This window comes from Neovison vison, chromosome 1 (assembly GCF_020171115.1).
Source record: "Neovison vison isolate M4711 chromosome 1, ASM_NN_V1, whole genome shotgun sequence".
Classification (NCBI taxonomy): Eukaryota; Metazoa; Chordata; class Mammalia; order Carnivora; family Mustelidae; genus Neogale; species Neogale vison.
The window spans coordinates 240,751,305-240,773,770 of NC_058091.1; the positions used below are offsets into that span (position 1 = coordinate 240,751,305).

Genomic DNA, 22,466 nt, shown 5'->3' on the forward strand with positions numbered 1-22,466 from the left:
GGAGCTCTTGGGAATCAACCCTACCCCCCAACAAATACCCTTACCCTTGTGGGTAGAAATCCTGGGCTCTGAGCAAAGCTGTGTTTCTACCTCGCTGTTTAATCTTAGTAGAGTAGGTTGCTTTCTGAAACATACCTGAAGATGAGGAGGCCCCTAAAGTGGTCTTTCTAGCCACCATCCTCAGCGATCCTGTTGTTCCTCCAAGTAATTCTCTAACCTGAACAGAGTTTAATCCTTCCACCCTCCCTCATGACAGTGAATTTTGGAGGAAGCTAGTCTGGCGTTAAGTCCTGGGATCTGGCCGCAGGACTGTCCTCAGCACAGCCATTTCACCTGTCTGGGACCTATTTGCAGAATCATAGGTTAATGGTAACAGCCCAAGCTTACCCCTGAAGTTCTTCAACGGGTAATGGAGGCATGGATGTGCAAATTCTAAGAGGAAAAATAAATACTAGAAGTGAAACTGCCCTTATGCTGACTTGCTCAGCTTTTGCTACAAGATTTCACTTGTTCCTGGAGGGGGTGGGGGTCCAGCAAATGAGAAATGGTGCTTTTCTTGGTAAATACTTGGGCCCACGAGATGGGGACTCTCCGGAGGCAGCTGCCGCAATTGTCTTGGGCGGAATTCTCTAACGGAAGTGGGCAGCGGCGCGCAGGTGGGCAGGCTCGGGTAGAGCACCCTCTTGCACGCGGTCGCCGGGGCACCTAACTTCGCTCATCCCCACCCTCGCGGCCCTCGGCCTAGAGTAGAAGCGGCGTTGTGGTGCGTCCGAGCGCTTCGGAGTTGGAGGGCGGCGCCCAGGACCCTGGTGGGAGAGTGTCGGCGCTGCGCGGGAGGAAGGGCGGGAGGCGGCGTTGGAGGAGCCCCGATCGCAGAACCTCTGGGCGAGGAGCGAGGAGAGCGCGGCGCCCGGCGCTGGCACAGCGTCTCGGACGCGGACGGCTGGCGTGAGGACCAAGCCATGGCGCGTCCTCCAAACCCGCGAACACTGCCGCCCGCGCTCCTGCTCCTGATGCTGGTATCTCTGCGGCTCCGAGCCGGTGAGTGTTGTCTGTGCGTCCACCAGCCGGTTCTGGCCGGGGCGTTACGGGGAGGAGAGGCATAGACCGGGCGCCGGTCACAGGTGTCCATCTGTCGGAGGAAGGAAGCCCAGGGTGCTAGGAAGGGGGTACCTTGAACGCATAATACAGTTTTTGAACTATTATAGATTGAATGCCAGCCATGGCCGGGACACCCAAGCATCTCCCGTTTCCCCATCCCCCCATCACCCAGTCCCGCCTCGTCCCTCTTTTGAGGAGCGTCTGCACAGACATAGAACAGTTGCACCCAGGCCACTTCCACGACAGCATCTCTAGAAGGCGGGAAGAATCAGAAGCAGGACTGCGCTTTGCTCCTCACTGGCTTCAAGTCTTCCACTCCCTGCAAGGACTGGGGAAGTGGACTCTAGGTGCAGATGAAGAAAGAGAAGTTTTTGTTTGAACTGACTTCTCACAAATTAGGGTTGTAAACTGCTGCTAGAACTTGCTAACATTATTTGAGAATATTTCTTGTCACCAACCTACTTCCACCCCCCCCCTTCAGGATATATTTTTATTGTTTTAATTGGAGCAGAAGACTTGCTACAGGGGAAGATGGCTCAGCACAGTGCCTTGCCCTATTATAGATACATAAAAGGTACTTTGTGGAATATATAGTTCAAGGTCTGGGTTTTAGGACCATGCCATTCCCCGGACAATGGTAGCCTGGGATCCATGATTCCAGGGAACATGCCCATGACCTTTGGGAGTGGGATGCATGCATGGAATCTTATTATGAGACTCTTGCATAGAGCCAGAGTGGGGGAAATCCTGAGGCAGTGATCACACATGGACCATCAGCTAGGGCCATAAAGTAGTACTGGAGGAATACAATCTTGACTGCAAGACAGGTATGGAAGAAGAGAGGGAAAGCACTGGTTTGTCCAGATTGACTCCATCAGTAAATCAGGGCAGCAAGGTATCATCGGTTTGATTTGACTTCCCAGAAAATTTCACTAACCTTAATGGTATAGCTGCACATCAAGATCAGGGTAAACATTAAACACCTTCCTAATTAATCAGTTATGTAGCAAATTCCCTCTTGTTATGATGAAATTTAACATTGCCCCTACTTTTTCTTTTGTTGAGCTGTGATTGCTCCCAAATCCACCTCTGTTCAGACTCAGTGAACCATCAGCTATGAAATAGGAGAGATTTACTCCTGACAATTGTTGTGACTCAATATTTAGTCCAGTTTTAGCAATGAGACTTAGACTTGTTACATCTCTTTCATTAGGCACTTACTGGGTACCTACCAGAAGTAACCTCTTAAACATTTAGTATTTCTCACACTGCTTAAATCCCTGTTTCCCTTTTGGTAAAGATAAATATCTTATGCCTTCCCTAAAGTTTTTTTGAAATTTAAAAGCTTTTTTCATCTTCCACATATGTAATGATCAAATATGCTTTTTTTTTTTAAAGATTTTATTTATTTATTTGACAGAGAGAGATCACAAGTAGGCAGAGAGGCAGGCAGAGAGAGAGGAGGAAGCAGGCTCCCTGCCGAGCAGAGAGCCCGATGCGGGACTCGATCCCAGGACCCTGAGATCATGACCTGAGCCGAAGGCAGCGGCCTAACCCACTGAGCCACCCAGGCGCCCCCAAATATGCTTTTTTGAACCATGCATTACCTTTGTAAATTCTGATACACCCCTTAAAGGGGCCTAACACATCTCTTCCCTCCTTTGAGAAACACTGGTTTAATCCAAACTCCTTACCTTACATTTGGGCAACTAAAGTTCAGAAAGTGAAGGCACGGGGTGCCTGGGTGGCTCAGTGGGCTAAAGCCTCTGCCTCGGCTCAGGTCATGATCCCGGGGTCCTGGGATTGAGCCCCACATCGGGCTCTCTGCTGAGCGAAGAGCCTGTTCCCCCTCTCTCTCTGCCTGCCTCTCTGCCTTCTTGTGATCTCTGTCTATCAAATAAATGAACAAAATCTTTAAAAAGAAAGAAAGAAAGGAAGGAAGGAAGAAAGAAAGAAAGAGAAGGCAGAACTGGGACTAAGGTGAATGAGTGAAGGGGGGTACCAAGAAACAGTAGTCAAGATAAAAAATATTTTAATGCAGTATTTTTAATTTAATTTATTTATTTATTTATTTTAAAAGATTTTATTCATTTGACAGACAGAGATCACAAGTAGGCAGAGAGGCAGGCAGAGAGAGAGGGGGAAGCAGGCTCCCCACTGAACAGAGAGCCCGATGCGGGGCTCAATCCCAGGACCCTGAGATCATGACCTGAGCCGAAGGCAGAGGCTTTAACCCACTGAGCCACCCAGGCGCCAGTAATGCAGTATTTTTTTTTTTTAAAGATTTTATTTATTTATTTCACAGACCGAGATCACAAGTAGGCAGAGAGGCAGGCAGAGAGAGAGAGAGGGAAGCAGGCTCCCTGCTGAGCAGAGAGCCCAATGTGGGGCTTGATCCCAGGACCCTGGGATCATGACCTGAGCTGAAGGCAGAGGCTTTAACCCGCTGAGCCACCCAGGTGCCCCAATGCAGTATTTTTTTAAATATATTTCAGGTTTTTGTTTTTTTTTTTAAGTAATCTCTGGGTCCAACATGGGGCTCCACCAACTGAGCCAGCCAGGTGCCCTTCAGTGTAGTATTTTTAAAAAATCAAAATTTTTTAAATTAAAAAAATTTTAAACAACTGCCTTCAGCTGGGTCATGATCCTGGAGTCCCAGGATCGAGTCCTGGATCAGGCTCCCTGCTCGGTGGGGAGCCTGCTTCTCCCCTCTCATGCTCTTTCTCTCTCATTCTCACTCTCTCTCTCTCAAATAAATAAATAAAATCTTTTTTAAAATTTTAAAAAAATCAAAATCAGTGCTCGCTTCAGCAGAACTTACACTAAAAATCAAAATCAACGCTCCCCCCAAAATCCATGGTGAGCGAAATATTAAAAATTTAAATAAAGAGTGATAATGCCATGCTGAAGCTTATTAGATCCTGAAGCAAAAGGTGTGATCAATACTACTGATACTGCTTTTGTTTGTGCATTGGGTATGACCAGTTCTTAGGGTGTGTCCTATTTGCCAGTGAACTTGGTAAAACTCAGATTCCTAGGCATTATCACCAGAGACTCTGATTCAGTAGTTCTGGGATGAGGTCAGAAATTTGCATTTTTAAAAAAGATTTTATTTATTTTCTTATTTAGAGAGAGAGAGACAGAGAGAGCATGAGAGGAGAGAAAGTCAGAGGGAGAAGCAGACTCCCTGTGGAGCTAGGAGCCTGATGTGGGACTGGTGTCTGACGCAGAACTTGATCTCGCTCTGGGATCATGACCTGAGCAGAAGGCAGTTGCTTAACCAACTGAGCCAACCAAACACCCCAGAAATCTGCATTTTAATAAGTAATCTACTTGATTATTTGATTGTAAAAGAAGGTTGAACTAACTAAACTCAGGCTCCTCCTAATTTTGGTACTTTGTTGTTGTTTTTTTCTTTAGTATTTTATTTATTCATTTGGGTGGGACACAAGGGATGGGGAGGGGCAGAAGGAGAGGAGAGGGAGAAGCAGGCTCCTCCGACCCAGCAGGGAGCCCAATATGGGGCTCCATCCCAGGACCCATAAGCTAAAGGCAAATGCTTAACCGACTGAGCCACCCAGGTGCCCTGGCACTTTGATTCTAACAGAGGGAAGGGGTTCAGAGAAGTTACAGAGGTGGCTCACAGAATTACTCTGTTATTTTGTTATCTTGTAAATAGTAGGAACTCATAAAAAAACAAGCACTGTACTAGGCACTGGCAACAGAGTAGTGTTAAGATACATGTGGAAGTTGAGACAGAGATAATCAATAAAAATTCAGATTTAAAAGATCAAGTGATGGGGCGCCTGGGTGGCTCAGTGGGTTAAAGCCTCTGCCTTCAGCTCAGGTCATGATCCCAGAGTCCTGGGATCAAGCCCCACACTGGGCGTCTCTGCTCAGCAGGGAGCCTGCTTCCTCCTATCTCTCTGCCTGCTTCTCTGCCTGCTTGTGATCTCTGTCAAATAAATAAATAAAATCTTTAAAAAAAAGATCAAGTGATGAAAGTGCTATGCAGAGTTTTGGAATAATGATGTAGTAGAGTAGCTTGGGGGTTATTTTACATTGGTTTGTTAGAGATGGTCTTTCTGTGGTGACATTTAGTCTGAAAATTGAATTACCAGAAAGGGCCAGCCACATGAAGATTGGGAGAAGAGCATTCCAAGCAGAAAGAAAGGCTATGGATAAAACACTAAGGTTGACACAGGCTTGTCTGGTTCAGTGGCAACAGAAAGAAGGCTGGTGTGGGTGAAAGGAAGTGGGAGAGGAAGAGAGGGCTAGGAAGTAAGTGCGTGGGAACTGTTGGAAGAATTTAAGCAGAGAAATGAGATGATCTCATTTATAGTATTTAAGAGATGATCCCATATAATGCCAATTGCCATTAGAATTATGTTATATTCACACAATGGAATGATATACAGTAAGAAAAATAAAAATAAGGTAGTTACAACCATACTTAATAGTGTGTGTGAGGATGCCTGTGTGGCTCAATCAGTTAAGCATCCGCCTTCAGGTCATGATCCCAGGGTCCTAGGACTGAGTCCCACATCAGGGCTCCTTGCACAGTGGGGAGCCTGCTTCTCCCTTTGCCTGCCATTCCCCCTGCTTGTGTGTGTGCACTGTCTCTGTCTCCCCCTCAAATAAATAAATAAATAAAATCTTTAAAAAAAAAGTGTGGGTGAACTAAGCATAATATCGAGCAAAAGAAACCAAGACACGAAAAGCACATATTGTATGATGGAAAAGCAGACAAAACTAATCTCTAATGTTAGAAATCAAGACATTGGTTTCCAAGGAATTGGAAACCCCTTCAGAGGGGTTGGTGACTGGCAGAGGGCTTCTCGGGTACTGGTAATGTTTTGGTTCTTTATCTGAGGTCTGGTTCCACAGTATATTCAATTTGAAATTCATTGTACTGAACATTTTGATTAGTGCGTGTTTCTGTATGTTGTACTTCAATGAAAAATTATTACCAAACATGATATACAAATGACAAAATGCACAAAATATGCTCAACATCATAAGTCTTTAGGGAAATCCAAATGAAAACCACAGTAATATGCCACCTCACACCTGTAAGGATGGCTGGTTAAAAGAAAACACAAAAGAGAAAATAACAAGAGTTGGCAAGTTTGTGGAGAAATTGGAACGTTTGTACAATGCTAATAGGAATGACAAATGGTACAACCACTGTGGAAAACAATTGGGTGGTTCCTCAAAAAGTTAAACAGAATTACCATATGACCCAGCAATTCCACTGGTAAATATATACCTAAAAGAATTTTATACAGGAATTCAAGCAAATACTTCTACATGAATGTTCAGAGAAGCCCTGTTCACAATAACCAAAGGCTGGAAACAACCCAAATGTCCACCAACTGGTGTATAGATAAACAAAACATGGGCTAGCCATACAATGAAATATTACTTCATCTGTAAAAAATGAAGTTCTGGTATATGCTACCATGTGGATGAACCACAAAAAGCAATATGTTAGGTAAAAGAAGCCAGATATAAAAGATGACCTATTTTATGATTCTATTTGTATGAAATATCTAGAAATGGGTAAATCTGTAGAGACAGAAGTTAGGATTGGTGGTTGCCAGAGACTAGAGGGGAGGGAAATATAGAGTTACTGTTTCATTGGTATGGGTTTCCTTTTGGGATAACAAGAATATATTGGAGTTGGATAGATGTGATGGTTGTACAACATTGTGAATGTACTGAATGTCATTTAGTTATGCCCTTTAAGCTCATTAATTTTATGTTGCATGAATTTCACTGAAAATGGTTTCCAACCTAAAAAATTGTCATTCAAAAAGGTGGCTGCAAACAACAAAATGGTAGTTACATTAGGTGAAGGATGTATTAACTAATCTTATTGGGTTGATTACTTCACAATATGTACATGAATCAAATCATCACATTGCACACCTAAAGCTTATACAATGTCAATCACATCTCGACAAAGCTACAAAACAAAACAAAAAATGGCTGAATGGAGAGGGAAGATGGAAGAGGGAGACCAATGAAGAGTCTTGGAAGGCAGCGCCTGGGTGGCTCAGTGGGTTAAGCCTCTGCCTTCGGCTCAGGTTTTGATCTCAGGGTCCTGGGATTGAGCCCTGCATCAGGCTCTCTGCTCAGCAGGGAGCCTGCTTCCTCCTCTCTCTCTGCCTCTCTGCCTACTTGTGGTGTACGTCTGTCAAATAAATAAATAAATAAAATTTTAAAAAAAAGAGTCTTGGAAGTAGTTTGAACAGGAATTGATGGTAGTTTGAGCTAAGGTGGTGATAGATGTGGAGAGAAGTGGACAGTTTCCTGATATATTGTGGAGTTGGTAGGACTTGTTTGATTGAACAGGAAAGAGAAGAATTAAAAATGACTCCTAGAAGTTTAACCTTGCAAAACTGATGACATAATGGTGTTCTGGTACCCTTTGATAGGGATGCTAAGTCCTAGGTTGTAGGGTCTTCCATGAGGGCTGAACTATAACCAGCCTTAGTATTCTTGAGTGACAGAATCAATAAAAGCTCCCCAACTCCAACACTAACCCATTCCCCCTGGAAGATATTTTTAAGTGACTTTTAATGGAAGCTTCAGAGTTGTTAACTGTCACTCCCAAGCACATTTGTCAACTCTGGTTATGATAACCAAAGGCTGGAAACAACCCAAATGTCCATCAACTGGTGTATAGATAAACAACCCTGCCCATGCATTGCTCTGCCAAGGGTCCTCTTCCCTGTGCCTGGCAGGGTCACCAGGCTCAGCTTCAAATAGTAATCCCCCTCCTTCTCCCAGTAGCCTTTCTTCATACCACCTCTTCTTGGATCTGATCTGTTCTGTCCAAATTGTGACAGCTACAGATTCTTGACTTCTGCTGGACTTTTCTCCCTATTTTTTCCTAAAGGCTTTTGGCTTTTGTGCCACCCTAAGACTTTCTGCCCAAGAGTTTGTGTGTGTGTGTATTTTAAGATTTTATTCACTTATTTGTCAGAGAGAAAGAAAGAGAGTGAGAGCACAAACAGGGAGAGTGGCAGGCAGAGGAAGAAGCAGGCTCCCTGCCAAGCAAGGAGCCCGATGTGGGACTCGATCCCAGGACGCTGGGATCATGACCTGAGCCGAAGGCAGCTGCTCAACCAACTGAGCCACCCAGGCGTCCCTGCCCAAGGTTTTATCTTGAATCCTCCCTACCCTACCTTGCAATTTGTTAATCCCGGTCAGCTACTCTGACCTTATGTGCGCCTCACCTGGTCTCTCTTCCTCCACAACAGACCCCCTTCCTACTGAGGGCCGGCTGATGAACAACTGTATCCAGGCCAGGAGGAAGTGCCAGGTTGATCCTGTTTGCAGTGCTGCCTACCACCACCTGAATTCCTGCACCTCTAGTGTAAGCACCCCATTACCCGCACAGGAGCTTTTGGTCCCTGAGGAGTGCAGGGAGGCAGCACAGCACCTGAGGAATAGCTCTCTGATGAGCTGCACATGCCACCGCCGCATGAAGAACCAAGTTGCCTGCCTGGACGTCTACTGGACAGTTCACCTTGCCCGCAGCCTTGGTGAGGTCCCCATCATAGAATGAACTAAGTTAAGGAAGATGGCTCTCATGGGTTGTCATTTAATCCTGCAGAATATAGGCCGGATGGGTAGACTCTGACTGGGATGGTAATGAAGCTCTGCATATAACATCAGTAAGAAGTAGAGGGAGGACTTGACAGTATCCTTCTGGGTACCTACAACACTGCCCTCTCTTCTCCCTTCTTCCCTCTTTCTTACCTGGTCACATGTAGCTGCCTCTTGGCAGAACTCTGAACCAGGCTGAGGCCCAACCTGGGCAATTCATGGAGCAGAAGGGTGTGGACAGGACATGGAGGAGAATGGTCTTAACCCATTCAGAGATTCCGAATAAAACATAATCCATAAGTTCTGAGAGGGTGGGGGTGGGCAGTGTCCTGCTCCTGCCTTTAACAGAAAGGATACTCATTAACCAGACAGAATGCGGTAAGAGAGAAGACACTGGAATAGCCAGAGAGAGAGGACCTTCCTCTGACTCTTTACAGAGACAGCTTTCTGTATTAGTCCACTTTTACAGGACTACACCAAAATAACAGAACAGTGACTTGTAAAACAAAGGTTTAGTTCTCGCTCATATTCTGTGTTAGCTGTGTTATCTGTCCTCTTCGTTTTCAAATCCAGGTTGAAAGTACAGCCTCCGTCTAGGAAGTTCTTTTATTATGGCAGAGGGAAATAAGTAATGACAGAATCGCTTGATGTCTTTAAAAGCTTCTACTTAGACGTTACATGAAATACTTATGCTCACATTCCATGAACAAAGCAGATCCCATAGCCAAGCCTGACCTTTCTGGTGAGGGGGAAGTATACTCCCACAAGAGACCCTGAAAATCACATGGCAATAAGTGAGGATGTATAATCTTACAGGGAGGGCAAAGTAATATACAAAGTACTATACAATCTACCATAGTTCACTATTTGGTTAAAACACTCATTTCTCTCTCTTCCACAAGGAAAATATATTAACCTCCTTCCTTCTTTTCTTTTCTTTCTTTCAGATTTATTCTTAAGTAATCTCTACACCAAACATGGGGCTTGAACTCACGACCCCAGATCAAGAGAGTTGCATGCTCTTCCAGCTGAGCCAGTCAGATGTATATCAACCCACTTTCTTAGGAAGATACCCTAAGGTTTCTAGCCAAACAGTGTATCAGGCTCCCAGTCTAGGATCTTGGGAAAATTTCTCTGTCAGGTCTGGATATGACTCCTCTTGATCTAGCTACCTATGGACAAAGAGGACAGGTCATCTGCCTCCAGTATGTACTCTGAATATAACAGTGGGGCAGGGATGGGAGACCACAGCGAATACTCTTGGGAAGGGGAGGAATGGGATGCACACAGCAGCCATTGCTTCATAGTGGTTCTGATGTCCCACCACATAACCATTGTAAGGGCCATCTTCTCTTGGTAGTGGGCATTACTCTTTAATAAGGATCTGCTTTTGTTCCTTAGAAGAGTTGCTTTATCTATTGTTCTCCAGGGCTCTTGGCCCAACCCCCCTACCCCTGGCAGGTCCTTCCTTTCCCATTATTTTCTTTGGCCATGTCTGAGAAGGATTGTGGAGACTCCCAACTCCTTGAGGAGTGAACACCATTTTCTGCTTGCTTGCTTGCTACCTGAGGAATGCTGGGACTTTAAAGGCTCCAGTAGAATCTATTTGAATCCAGGCTGGTGGCTTTTAGCAATACAGCTCTCTCAAAACTTAATTGCTTTCTATATCTTTGGTTTCTGTCACCTCATGTGCTAGTAGCCTTTCAAATAATTCTTTTCAAGATGTGTCTCTTTCTAGACCTAATTAGAAGCATTTTTGTTCTTAGGCTTCTGTGGGAGAGCCACTACCCTAGTCTTTTTTCTCCAAACATATTTGTCTAACTGGCAGGATTTATTGATACCATCTTAATCATTGAGAGATCTCCACAAAGAGCATGATAGTCGTATCATTGAATTAGTCTTTGCCCTAGGGCTGAGTTGTAATCAACCTTATTACTCAAAGCATCTCTCAGTTTTATCTTTTACTATTTGAATAAAAAGTATGCAAAAGCAGTTGCATCTCTCCTTTTTTTTTAAAGGTTTTATTTATTTATTTGACAAACAAAAATCACAAGTAGACAGAGAGGCAGACAGAGAGAGAGAGAGGAGGAAGCAGGCTTCCTGCTGAGCCGAGATCCCGATGCGGGGCTCGATCCTAGGACTCCGAGATCATGACCGGAGCCAAAGGCAGAGGCTTCAACCCACTGAGCCACCCAGGCGCCCCAGCAGTTGCATCTCTTAATCCTACAAATCCTCAAATTTCTGGATTGTTTTTCTTTTTGCTCCCTATTTGCAAACTGGCCACTTCTCTGATCTTTTATCTTTCTTGTAGTACCTTGCAAAATGCAGGCAATAGCAATCAAGACATACTAGAAACTTCTGCTTCTCAGCTTCTTTTCCTTAAAGCACAATCTCATTCAGTACATCTTTCTTCCAGGTTATTGCAGGCAACAATTTTACCAAATGCATTGCTACTGCATATTCCATACCCCTGGAACAGCTTATTCACCATCCACTCACTGCCCAGTCCCAATGCCCAAACCACACATTTTAGGTTTTATGTTGTTACTGCCGTACTCACTTCTAGATACCAGTTACTTTTTTTTTTTAGATTTTATTTATTTATTTATTTGACAGAGATCACAAGTAAGCAGAGAGGCAGGCAGAGAGAGGGGGGAAGTAGGCTCTCTGCTAGGCAGAGAGCCCAATGTGGGGCTCGATCCCAGGACCCTGGGATCATGACCTGAGCCAAAGGCAGAGGCTTAACCCACTGAGTCACCCAAGTGCCCACCAGTTATGTTTTCAATAAGAATTTGTTAGTTTATGCTGCAATAAAAACCAATCAACCCCCACATATATGGCCTTCCACAACAAAATTTTCATTTTTGCTCATGTTATACATCTGCTGTGGGGTTCCTTGAGCTAGCTTTGTCTTTTCTCTACCTGTCTTCTTCTTTCTAGGACCCAGACTGGTAGAGGGAAAAGAACAGCAGCAGGACAATGTGATGGTTCTTAAAATGCCACCTCAGATGTGATTTATGTCACTTCAGCTCACAATCCACAAACTAAAGCAAGTCACATGGGTAACCCTTACAGTAGGGTGTGGATGTATACTCTTATAGAGAGCCTGAAATTCACATGGCAAAGGAATGGGAGGGCCATGGTGTACAGTCCTCTGGGTGGGTAGCCAGCATATAACTGGAAACAGTAGTAAATTTACCATATATATTTTTTAAAGATTTTATTTATTTATTTGACAGACAGAGATCACAAGTAGTCAGAGACGCAGGCAGAGAGAGAGGAGGAAACAGGCTTCTGCTGAGCAGAGAGCCTGAATGCGGGGCTTGATCCCAGGACCCTGAGATTATGACCTGAGCCAAAGGCAGAGGCTTTAACCCACTGAGCCACCCAGGCACCCCCAATTTACCATACTTTTTGTTCCTTATCTTCCACACGTGCTAATTGGTTCTCTTTCAGAACTTCCCCAGAGGGTGGCTCAGTGGGTCGTCTCTGCCTTTGGCTCAGGTCACGATCTCAGGATCTTAGGATCGAGCCCCACATCAGCTCTGCTCAGCAGCAAGTCTGCTTCCCCCACCCCTCTCTGCCTACTTGTGATCTCTCTCTTTCTGTCAAATAAATAAATAAAATCTTAAAAAAAAAAAAAAAAAAGAACTTCCCCAGAGACTTCTCCCTGGATCCTTTTGCCTTCCTTAATTTTCCCTTGGGAGCTTTCAGGTCTTCCCAAATATACAGACCATCCTTTCCAATTTGCTTGACATCATATTTCTTCCCTCCTAAAGATGCTTTCTCAAAGGCAATTTGGGTGACCCCTTGCACTCTCTCACCTCTGTCTTCCAACAAGATTCATTAGCCAATGTTTATTGAGTACCTACCATGTGTATGAGTTATGCAATGACTTTATAAGACCTATTATGTCCCCTTAAGGAGCACACAGCACCCTGAGGGTGACTGGGAAAGGTATGTTTCCTCTGAGATCATTGTCTCTTCCAGAGTTCTCTGCTTTTCTCATTCAGGTTCAATTTGGGATCAGGCCTCACTTCCACTTCCTCGGTGTGCGATGCATCTCCATAGGTACATGGTCAGGCCTAGAACAGAGTCTACTATAGCTCCTTCCTCAACAGTAAGAGAAACAAGACAGAATCCCCTTGCCTGCTTATGTATGCACAGGCCCTGTGTGTAGTGGTTAGGAGTGGAAACTCTGGTATCAGTCCAGGTTTCAAGTCCCAGCTCTACTTTTTAGCCTCTGTGAGCCTGAACCAGTGACTTAACCTTTCTCAGCCTTTCTTCTTTTCTACCCAAAGGCAGCTAGGAGGTCTGAGATTGAATTTTTTTCTTCTTCTTCACTGATGCCATGGTGCCCAGTGCACAGTGTACTCAACAAATAGTAGCTTTATTATTATCATTAAACCCAGTGAATTCACTGAGCCCAGCCTCTTCCTTTATGGTCTTGCTTTTTTTCTCACCTCTAAACAGCTTGCAACTAGTTAGGTAGAGACTGTGCTTTTCCTTTTTTCCACAGGGCTTTGAGGGCTGACGCAGCAGGCCCAGTCCCTCCTGCTCCCACCCCCCAGCCCAGTCCTCAGGATTCTTGTCACCTTGTCTCTAGGTGACTTTGAACTGGATGTTTCCCCCTATGAAGACACAGTGACCAGAAAACCCTGGAAAATGGATCTCAGCAAACTGAACATGCTCAAACCAGGTGTGGACAGCAAGCTGGGGCTGGGGCATGAGGGGTGAGCCTGGACCCTAGAGGAAGGGTTGCTGGTGGGGAACACAAACCAGAGGGTGAGTTGGGGGAGAGTTCTAGTCTGCCAGATAACTAAAGAAGCATTTTGTCAGGATGGAGGCATGCTGTGATCTTATGAGTCAATAAAGAGCAATAGGTATTAGGGAGGCATTTGAAGGGAGGCCATTAGGGCTCCCGGGTTCCAAAAGATGGGTCTCTACAAAGGGTTTGATGGAGTGGCAACAGGCCCAGAAAAAATATGCTGAAGTGAAGTATTTACCCTTATTCTAGGCAGCCAGGAAAGTAGCTTTTTGTCCCTGAAGACTAGGAAATTGCTTGTTTTCAAACCATTCTAATGGGATGGGTGAGGTGTTGGGCAGGGAAAATGGTGAGAGAGAATGTGACTCCTCAGGGTTGACTCCGGGTGGGAGCCATCTGTCTGGGAAGGACTAAAATGCATGTTTTTCAGGAAAGTGGGGCTGTTGTGTTAATTGGAAAGGAGGAGCACACACGCATGCACTTGCTTTTTGAGAAGGATGTGAGCTTTGTTGTACATTCAGTCCTATATATCGGAAATAGAATTTTCAGAGAAAAGCATGGAGATTTATACATAAACTCTTAGTTAACAAGGAATCTGGGAATAACCTGTTCCAGTCACCCCATTGTTCTGACTGCTAGAATTGCTGTTATAGTAATAGGACCATAATTTCCCAAGACTCAGAATTATGGGGAGATTTTATGCATGTATCAATCATTAAAGACAGACAGGTGTTATTAAAACTGGGCAAAATGGATGCAAAACAAAACAAAAATTCTAAATAGAATTTGGTTGCATCTGTTTCTGTGGTTCAGAAAGTGCTTTTGAATGTTATGGGATCTCTAGATAATGGTTTCCACCATGAGATGTCTTCACTCACTGCATGGGACTGAGGAAGGAGTTTCAGGTGAGCTTTCTGGCCACTTTAATTCTAGATAAGTAAGTGTGATAGATAGATAAATAGATAGCTTCTGTTCCTTTTATTTATTATTATTATTATTACTATTCTACCTAGGCAAGCTGAGGAATAAGATGGGGAAAGCTCACAAATACCAGATATAGTTTATGGGTAGGGGGAAAGCCATGGATTAGTAGTGGTAGAATTCCGGATAGTCCTCGCTCTCCTCCTATCCCCAGCACTGTCCTTGTTAAATCGGAGGGTTGCAGGGGTTCCTAGCAAAACTGGGCTGCACGTTTGCACGGACGACTGGTGACTTGGTGCCCTTCTCCCCCCAGACTCAGACCTCTGCCTCAAATTCGCCATGCTGTGCACTCTTAATGACAAGTGTGACCGGCTGCGCAAGGCCTATGGGGAGGCGTGCTCGGGGTCCCGCTGCCAACGCCCCACCTGCCTCCGGCAGCTCCGCGCCTTCTTTGAGAAGGCGTCGGAGCCCCACTCTCAGGGCCTGCTGCTGTGCCCGTGCGCACCGGCCGACCAGGGCTGTGGGCAACGCAGGCGCAACACCATCGCTCCCAGCTGCGCGCTGCCGTCCGGGGCCCCCAACTGCTTGGAGCTGCGGCGCGTCTGCATCTCTGACCCGCTGTGCAGGTGCTGGTGCCAGGTGTGGGCGGGCAGGGTGGGCGAGGGCACCGTGCACACCGCTCCTGGCCGGCTGGCTGCCTTTCTGTGCGGGGCTGGGTTTGCTGCCCAGAGACCGTGGAAAGACTTCACTCCGTAGTTCCCTTCAGTATTTCCTGAAACCCTTTTCTCAAAAACAAAAAACAAAAAAGCAAAAATAAAAAACAAAAACAAAAAAATCTTTGTGTAAAAAGTTCAGAAAATATAAAAAATACAAAAGCGCCCTCAAAATCCATCACCTGAAGATGATCTACATCCTTTGGGGAGGGTTTCCTTCCAGCCTTTTTTGTATACAGATAAACAAAACGATATTCTAGAAATATATTTGTACCTTTTTTTTTTTTTTAATTTATGTGTATATCTCATGGGCATTTTTCTTTGGAAGCAGTATAGGATAGTAGTGCCCACAGGCTCCAGAGTCAGATCTGAATTTAAAACCTGAGGCTGTGTGACTTTGAGCCCATCACTTGAACCTAAAACTCCATCAGTTAACCTAGCGTTCCTCTTAGTCCTCTGTAAAAAGTGGGATAATAATACAGATCTCACGGGATTCTGGTGAGAGTTAAATTGCATAATTTATGCAGAGTAAGTGCTCAATAAATGGTGGTGCTTATTTTGTCTTTTACTATCCTTGGACAACTTGATTTTTAAATGCCTGCATTGTATTCCGTTTTATGGATGCCCCATACTTTGTTTAATCCTTCCTCTATTGCTGGATATTTAGGTTGATTTCTTTATTGCTATAAATAATGCTACAATAAATATCACGCTTGTTCATTTTTGTGCACAAATCTAATTATTACTTAGGACATGTTGCTACAAATGCCAGTACCAAATCAAAGCACATGACGATTTGTAAGATGTTTGATACATATTCTGCAGAAATTCTGATCTGGCTTTCCTCTGCCTCTTCAGGATAAAACACTCATCATACTGAAGTTATCATCCATTTAAGTAGCATTTACTGACAACAAGAGTCACCCAACCTTGTTTTGCAGCCTGGTTCTAACCCTTATTTCTCTGTAACCTTGAGCCTAATGTCTCTGAGCTCCACTTCCTTCTTCTCTAAAATATTACACAAAAGCTCTCAATCATTGTTACACCATCACTTACTGAGGACTTACTAGGGGCTAGGGACTGTTTGAGGTGCTTACTATGTATTAACTCATGTAAACTGTCAAGAACCCTGTAAGATAGATGGTATTGTTTTTTTCTATCATCTTCACTTGACAAAGAAGCAACCGGAGCAGAGAAAGTTTACACAGCTTGTTGAGGTTCATCCAGGTAGTAAGTCAGGAGGTTTGGAGCGAAGTCGGCCTAATGTTCAGCTACACCGCCTCTTGTGCTAACTATGTAGCAAGTGCTGGGCTAGTTGACTTAGAAGCTGTCCCTCCAAGGAATTTGCATTTGGGTGGGAGTGACGTAGAAATAAACCTGGCAAAATGTAAAGAAAATCACAGAAGTATGTACAGAAAAAGACAGACTTATAATTCTATCACCTGAAGATAGCCAGCTTTACCTATCATAGGATCTATGTGAATAATAACAATATTTGACATTTTTAAAAAAGATTTTATTTATTATTTATTTGACAGAGATCACTAAAGTAGGCAGAGAGGCAGGCAGAGAGAGGAAGGGAAGCAGGCTCCCTGCTGAGCAGAGAGCCCAGTGTAATGGGGGGGGGGGGCTCGATGCAGGGCTCTATCCCAGGACGCTGGGATCATGACCTGAGTGGAAGGCAGAAGCTTTAACCTGCTGAGCCACCCAGGCGCCCCAATATCTGACATTTAATGAACACTTGGTATGTACCAACCACTATGCTAAATGCTGTATATGCAATCTCTTATTTCATCCTCACAAAAACCCATGAGGAAGTACTGTTTTCTTTTTTTTTTTTTTTTTAAGGGTTTTACTTTTTTATTTGAGACAGAGAGAGGGAGAGAATGGGGGAGGAGCAAAGGGAGAGGGAAGAGCAGACTGCCTGATGCAGGGCTAGATCCCATGACCCTGAGATCATGACCTGAGCCAAAATTAAGAGTCAGATGCTCAACAAACTAAGCCACTTAGGCGCCCCAGTCCTGTTTTCATTTCTATTCACAGTTGAGAAAACTAAGTTTAAAGAAGCTGCCTAAAATCTCATAGCTAGGTATTATGGAGCCCATATTCAAAGTGGTATGCTGTGAGGAATGGTGTGATAGTGCATTTAATTGTGACAAGAATAGGATTCACTGAGGGGGAAGCCCTGGGCCAGGCCCTGAAAACAGGAGGCTTTGGCATGAAGATGGGTATGTCTGCTAAAGGGGTTGCCGGGGGGAAGGCTGCAGGCCAGACCTTGAATGAAGACTCTTAAAATCTCCCTTCTTCCAGATCTCGCCTGGTGGATTTTCAAACCCACTGCCATCCTCTGGACATCTTAGGGACCTGTGCAACAGAACATTCCAGATGTCTGCGAGCATACATGGGGCTGATTGGTGAGGCTGGGGGCCACGTGAAGGGAGCCCACAGGGTGGGCAGCTGTGGGGGTGAGAATGCTCTGGAGATTGAACCCATATGGAGCAGTCCTGAGACAGGTGTCAGAGAGTGGGGATTGAGTCTGGGTCAGCCGAGGCCCTGACAATCCTCTTTTCACTCCACAGGGACTGCCATGACTCCCAACTTTGTCAGCAATGTCAACACCAGTGTTGCCTTAAGTTGCACTTGCCGAGGCAGTGGCAACCTGCAGGATGAGTGCGAGCAGCTGGAAGAGTCCTTCTCCCACAACCCCTGCCTTAGTGAGTGTGTTCATCTGCTTCCGGCCCCCATGGGTCTGTCAGCTGGATCCAGGCAGAGGAAAAGGGTCAACTCTGTGGTCCACCCTGGTTCCATCCATCTCCTGCAGACATCTTCTGCCCTCTCCTCAGCATAGGTTTACATCTCCTCCACTGTAGGCCTTCTTCCTTCTCCCATCCCCTGAGTGACCCCCCAAGCTTCCTGTTCTATCTGTCTTGGCCCCAGGGACACTCTCTAGCTCAAGGAATAAGCAAGCAAAATGAGACAATAGCCCACTCCCCACTGCCCTGCTATATGCCAGGGTCCCTTCCATGGGAGCCTAAGAAATCTCTGTCATTTGCCTGCTTGCATTTTACCTTCTCTCCTCTCCTCAGTGGAGGCCATTGCAGCTAAGATGCGTTTTCACAGCCAACTCTTCTCTCAGGACTGGGAAGACTCCACCTTTCCCGTGATGGAACGTCAGGTAGGGCCTCCTCTATTACACACGTCTTACCTTTACTGGACTACCTGGGGGAAACCCAGAGAAGGGGATAGAGTGTGTGACCTCACTGTGGTCATGAATACCATAGTCCTCTAATGGATACCTCAGGGGAGGGGGCAAGGCCTTGACTGAGGCCAAGGTGAGGAACGGGGTAGAGCTGACTCCATTCCGTTTCTTTTACAGAACAAAAACCCTGCTCTGAGACCACAACCCTGGGTGTCCTCTCTTTTCTTCTGTATGCTTCCCTTGATTCTGTTCCTGAGCCTCTGGTAACTGGACTTCCTCTGGGCCCCTCTGCCCTCTACCACACCCAGCCTGACCTGCAGCCTGCAAGGGCTAAGGAAAGAGCAGCATCAGGAAGGAGGTGCAGTAAACAACATGGCGACCCTGACTGCACACTCATATCCAGCTGACTCCAGATGGGGCCGTAGTAGAAACTGACTGAGTTCTCAATCCCTCTGCTTCTGACTCAGGTTGCCGTTCCTTAGGACTTGGTGGCCATGGTTTAGTCCTATCTTCTGGTGGAGATCACCTCTACAAAGCTCTCTCCTAATCCCTTCCTTCTGCCCACCAGAATCACCTAGGCTCTAGCCAATCAGTCATTCTCTATTGCATTCTCCAGGTAGGCAGGGCTGGATGTTCTGATGGGGACCTAGAAAGACATTCCCCATGGTGAGGAAGGCTGGGGCAAGACTCCTACCCCTTTGTCAGCAGGAGATGAGAACCTGCTGCCTACCCTTCCTGGGGATCCTGCAGAGCATTTGAGCATCAGGAGCCAGACCATTTGGGTCTGGCTTTCTTCCTGCTCCTGTCCCAAAGTATTCCCAGCCACTTGCATCATGATTAAATATTTGTCTTAAAGACTTTGCTCTTTTCCTACTTTCTCACATTGTGAATTTATACAGAATTAAGGGTGTTGCGGACACAAGAGTAGAGGCCAAGTGAGACAGCAACCCTGCCACTGGAAGCTGTGTGACTTCCAGCAAGTCTCTCAACCTCTTTGTGCACTTGACATGGAGTTGGAAGAACAGACAGCTTATGGGAAGCTGTTGACTTTGTATCTGTCCCAGATCCAGCTATTTCTAGAATACTGTCTGGGATTTGCCACAGCAGCTAAGAGGGGGAGTGTCCTTAGCCTACCAAAGCATTTATGGAGCACGTTTTTTGTTTGCTCCAGACCATAATGGGGGCCAGAGGAAAGGAGAGACTGGCCCTTGATCTCATTTGCAATCCTGTTGGGATAAGGAAACAAAGTAGTTGGGAAAATATATTTATAGAGCTGTGGAAGTTTGCCTATTAATTCATTCACTCATTCTTTCCATAAGCATCTCATGAGGGCTGGCTCTCAGGCACTGTGCTGGATGTAGGAGATTCTGAAGTAATAATTCAGATCCTGTTTTCAAATCTTTTACATACCAGATCAGGGGTGTAGACAAGACAAGAAGAAGGAGGTAGTATGATGAGTTATTATAATAATAACCCTCACTTATCGAGCCCCTACTACATGCATTAATTTATTTGGTCCTCCAACATTTGACTTTGTCAGTTACTAGCTATATGACCTCAGGCTCAACCTTTCTAGACCTCACTATCTACATCTGTAACACAAAAAAGCAGAACCCAGTTCATAAGGAATGAGATAATCCATGTGAAAGCATTGGGACTGACACATAGTAAGAACTGAAAAAAGGTAGCAATTATAGTAAGTGGTTTTTGTAGATTTGGATGATACAGACAATTATAAAGAAGAAAGTAAAATCTTTAAAATCCCACCCACAAACTGCCGAATGCTCTCTGCATATCTGCACATGAGAATCGGTGGGTATGTATAATTTTATGTAAATGGGGTATCCTTGTGTGAGGCACAGATACCTTTCAGCATGCCTAAATGGAGCTCGAACTGCATCACCCTTTTTATCAGCTGCAGAACACAGACTTGTGTGGATGTTATTCCTTCATATGTGGTTTATTTAACCAGATGGATATTTTGACTGTCCTCCCATTCTTCTCCCAACCAAGTTTTAAGGTGGTGAGGAGGTGACTGGGGGTGGGATGTGTGTAGTTGTTGTCAGAATGGTGGGTGAAATAGGGAAGCCTCTCCTTAAATGTTCTTGTATTCCCCGCCCCCCACCATAGTCCACCCTGCTCCCAGGAAATGCTTGGCCAGCGTGCAACCCTGCAAACTTCAGTGAGGGCTCTGGGTAGACCTTCCCCTACTTCCCCTCCCAGGAAGATCTCTGAGCTGGCAAAGCCTCTCCATTTGCTTTGGCTCCATTAGCCTGGGGCTGGGGGTGTGAATGGTACAGTCATTCCTTGCTAAGTGCTTGAATTAGACTAATAGGTCATCTGTGCTTTTCTCTGAAGAGGGTCCAAATTTCTGGTAAACAACCAGACCACTCCCTGAGCCCAGGGCCCAGAGCCAAGACCTGGGGTGGGGGCACAGTGGCTGGACAAAAGCTTTTAATGGTATGCTGGCTGAGTGGAATGGTGAATGCCATTAGACTAGCTCCTGGGTAACAAGGAGGGAAGGGCCAAGGGCTGCAGTGGTAAATAGCGAGTGCTGAATTACAGGCTTCTCCACAGTCTGGGGGTAGAGCAGACTGTCTTTTAAATGAATATCTTCATACTCACCTATTCAGTCATTCATTCATTCAACAAACCTTTAGCAAGCCTTTGCTCTGTGCCAGGTTATGAGTATTTTTCAAGACCTTTCCCTGACCACTGATGGGTATCACTGTGGTGAAGGGGCAGCCCAGGACTCTAACAGCTGGACCTCAATTGTTTATATCAATTTTAATGGTTTTGGCTGGCAAGTTTTTGGCTTTCTATTTCTAGAAAAGCTTATAAGCATGAGAGATTTATGCTCGTTTTGTTCTCTATGTATATTTAAGTTAGATAATAGTAAAAATACTTAAAACCAATTTAAAAAACCAATTCATGTTCTTTTGAGGACTGGAAATAATACTTGGTATAGCATCTGATAGATGAGTATTCAGTAATGAGTATGTATTACTGTTACCACCTCTGGGAGGGCATCTCTGGGTACCAGGTGTTCTGGAGCAGGGGAGTGATGGTGCTGGGTCTCCTTCCAATTGTGGTTTGAATTCTAGATGGGGCTGCCCCTGGGACATTCACTATTCAAACTCTGAACTCCAAGGGAAGCCAGAGCTCTGGGTCTGTATCTCTGGTCTGAGGGACCTTGGGTAAGAAGACATGGAGTCAAAGAAAGTCAATTTTTTAAAAAGATTTTATTTATTTATTTGAGAGACAGAATGAGTGAGAGAGAGAACATGGTGGGGGTGTGGGGACGGAGGTCAGAGGGAGAAGCAGACTCTCCGCTGAGCCCAGAGTCTGATGCAGGACTCGATCCTGGGTTTCTAGGATTATGACCCGAGCTAAAAGGCAGCTGCCTAACCAACTGAGCCACCCAGGCACCCCAAAGAAAGTCAATGTCTTAGTCAGGGATCTTTTGGCTAACAGAATCATTGGAATTACCTAGTAAAAGGGATAAGTCATGTACTCCAATCCCAGGAAATTCAGCCAGGCCTTGTACTGAGAATGGTGAGTTGGGAGCCAGTCTTGATTGGCCCTCTGTTGAAGGCCTAGACATCTTGAACCATCTGCTTCATTCTCTCTGCAGACCAGCTTCTTGTGCATGACCTTACAAGTCTAGTGAATTCACCTTAAATGATCTCCCATCTTAGTTCCAAATTCACAGAAAATCTGATTGTCCGTGCACAGGATCTCGATTGGCCTTTCTGGATCGAGGTACAGTCCCAGGCCTACCAGCTTGGTAAAGGAAACAGAGCCACATACTACTAAAGTAATTACAGGGTCTCAGGTCAGTTAGTGGAGGGCATTTCTCAGAGAACACAGTGTGGCTCAGCAGAACCCCCAAAGGCATAGACTCTTGTCCGGGAATTGGGGTGGATCTTAATCACCCAAAGCCCAGCTTTGCTTTTTTAGTGGCTTCCTTCTTGGCCTCGGAGTGTCTTCTCTGAGCTTCCTTTTTGGATACCCTGAAGCTTTCCCATCCCTGAAGGGATGGGAATATAGGAACACAGGCCAGTTGCTGCGGTCCTTTGGGTCTGAGAAGTACGCTTGGAGCTAGATCTGAGTAGCAGTTCTTTATGGCTGCAGAAAGAGGCTTTGTTAG

The 22,466-nt window shown here is 45.3% G+C and overlaps 1 protein-coding gene across 1 annotated transcript; it reads left to right on the plus strand.

Moving 5' to 3' along the window:
• The first annotated feature begins 885 nt into the window (after positions 1-885).
• On the plus strand, positions 886-19,255 carry GFRA3 (GDNF family receptor alpha 3). The gene is made up of 8 exons (XM_044226766.1): positions 886-1,041; positions 8,370-8,654; positions 13,325-13,417; positions 14,718-15,030; positions 17,428-17,531; positions 17,697-17,831; positions 18,204-18,292; positions 18,494-19,255. Exons 1-8 carry the CDS (start codon positions 963-965, stop codon positions 18,581-18,583), a joined length of 1,188 nt encoding a protein of 395 aa, XP_044082701.1. The 5' UTR covers positions 886-962; the 3' UTR covers positions 18,584-19,255.
• The last annotated feature ends 3,211 nt before the right edge of the window (positions 19,256-22,466 follow it).

Excerpts from the sequence above, each read along its gene's own strand:
- GFRA3 (XM_044226766.1), top strand. The coding sequence starts at position 963 with ATGGCGCGTCCTCCAAACCCGCGAACACTGCCGCCCGCGCTCCTGCTC. Across the intron at positions 8,655-13,324 it reads TCACCTTGCCCGCAGCCTTG|GTGACTTTGAACTGGATGTT; the intron begins GTGAGGTCCCCA and ends CCTTGTCTCTAG. Across the intron at positions 17,832-18,203 it reads CTCCCACAACCCCTGCCTTA|TGGAGGCCATTGCAGCTAAG; the intron begins GTGAGTGTGTTC and ends TCCTCTCCTCAG.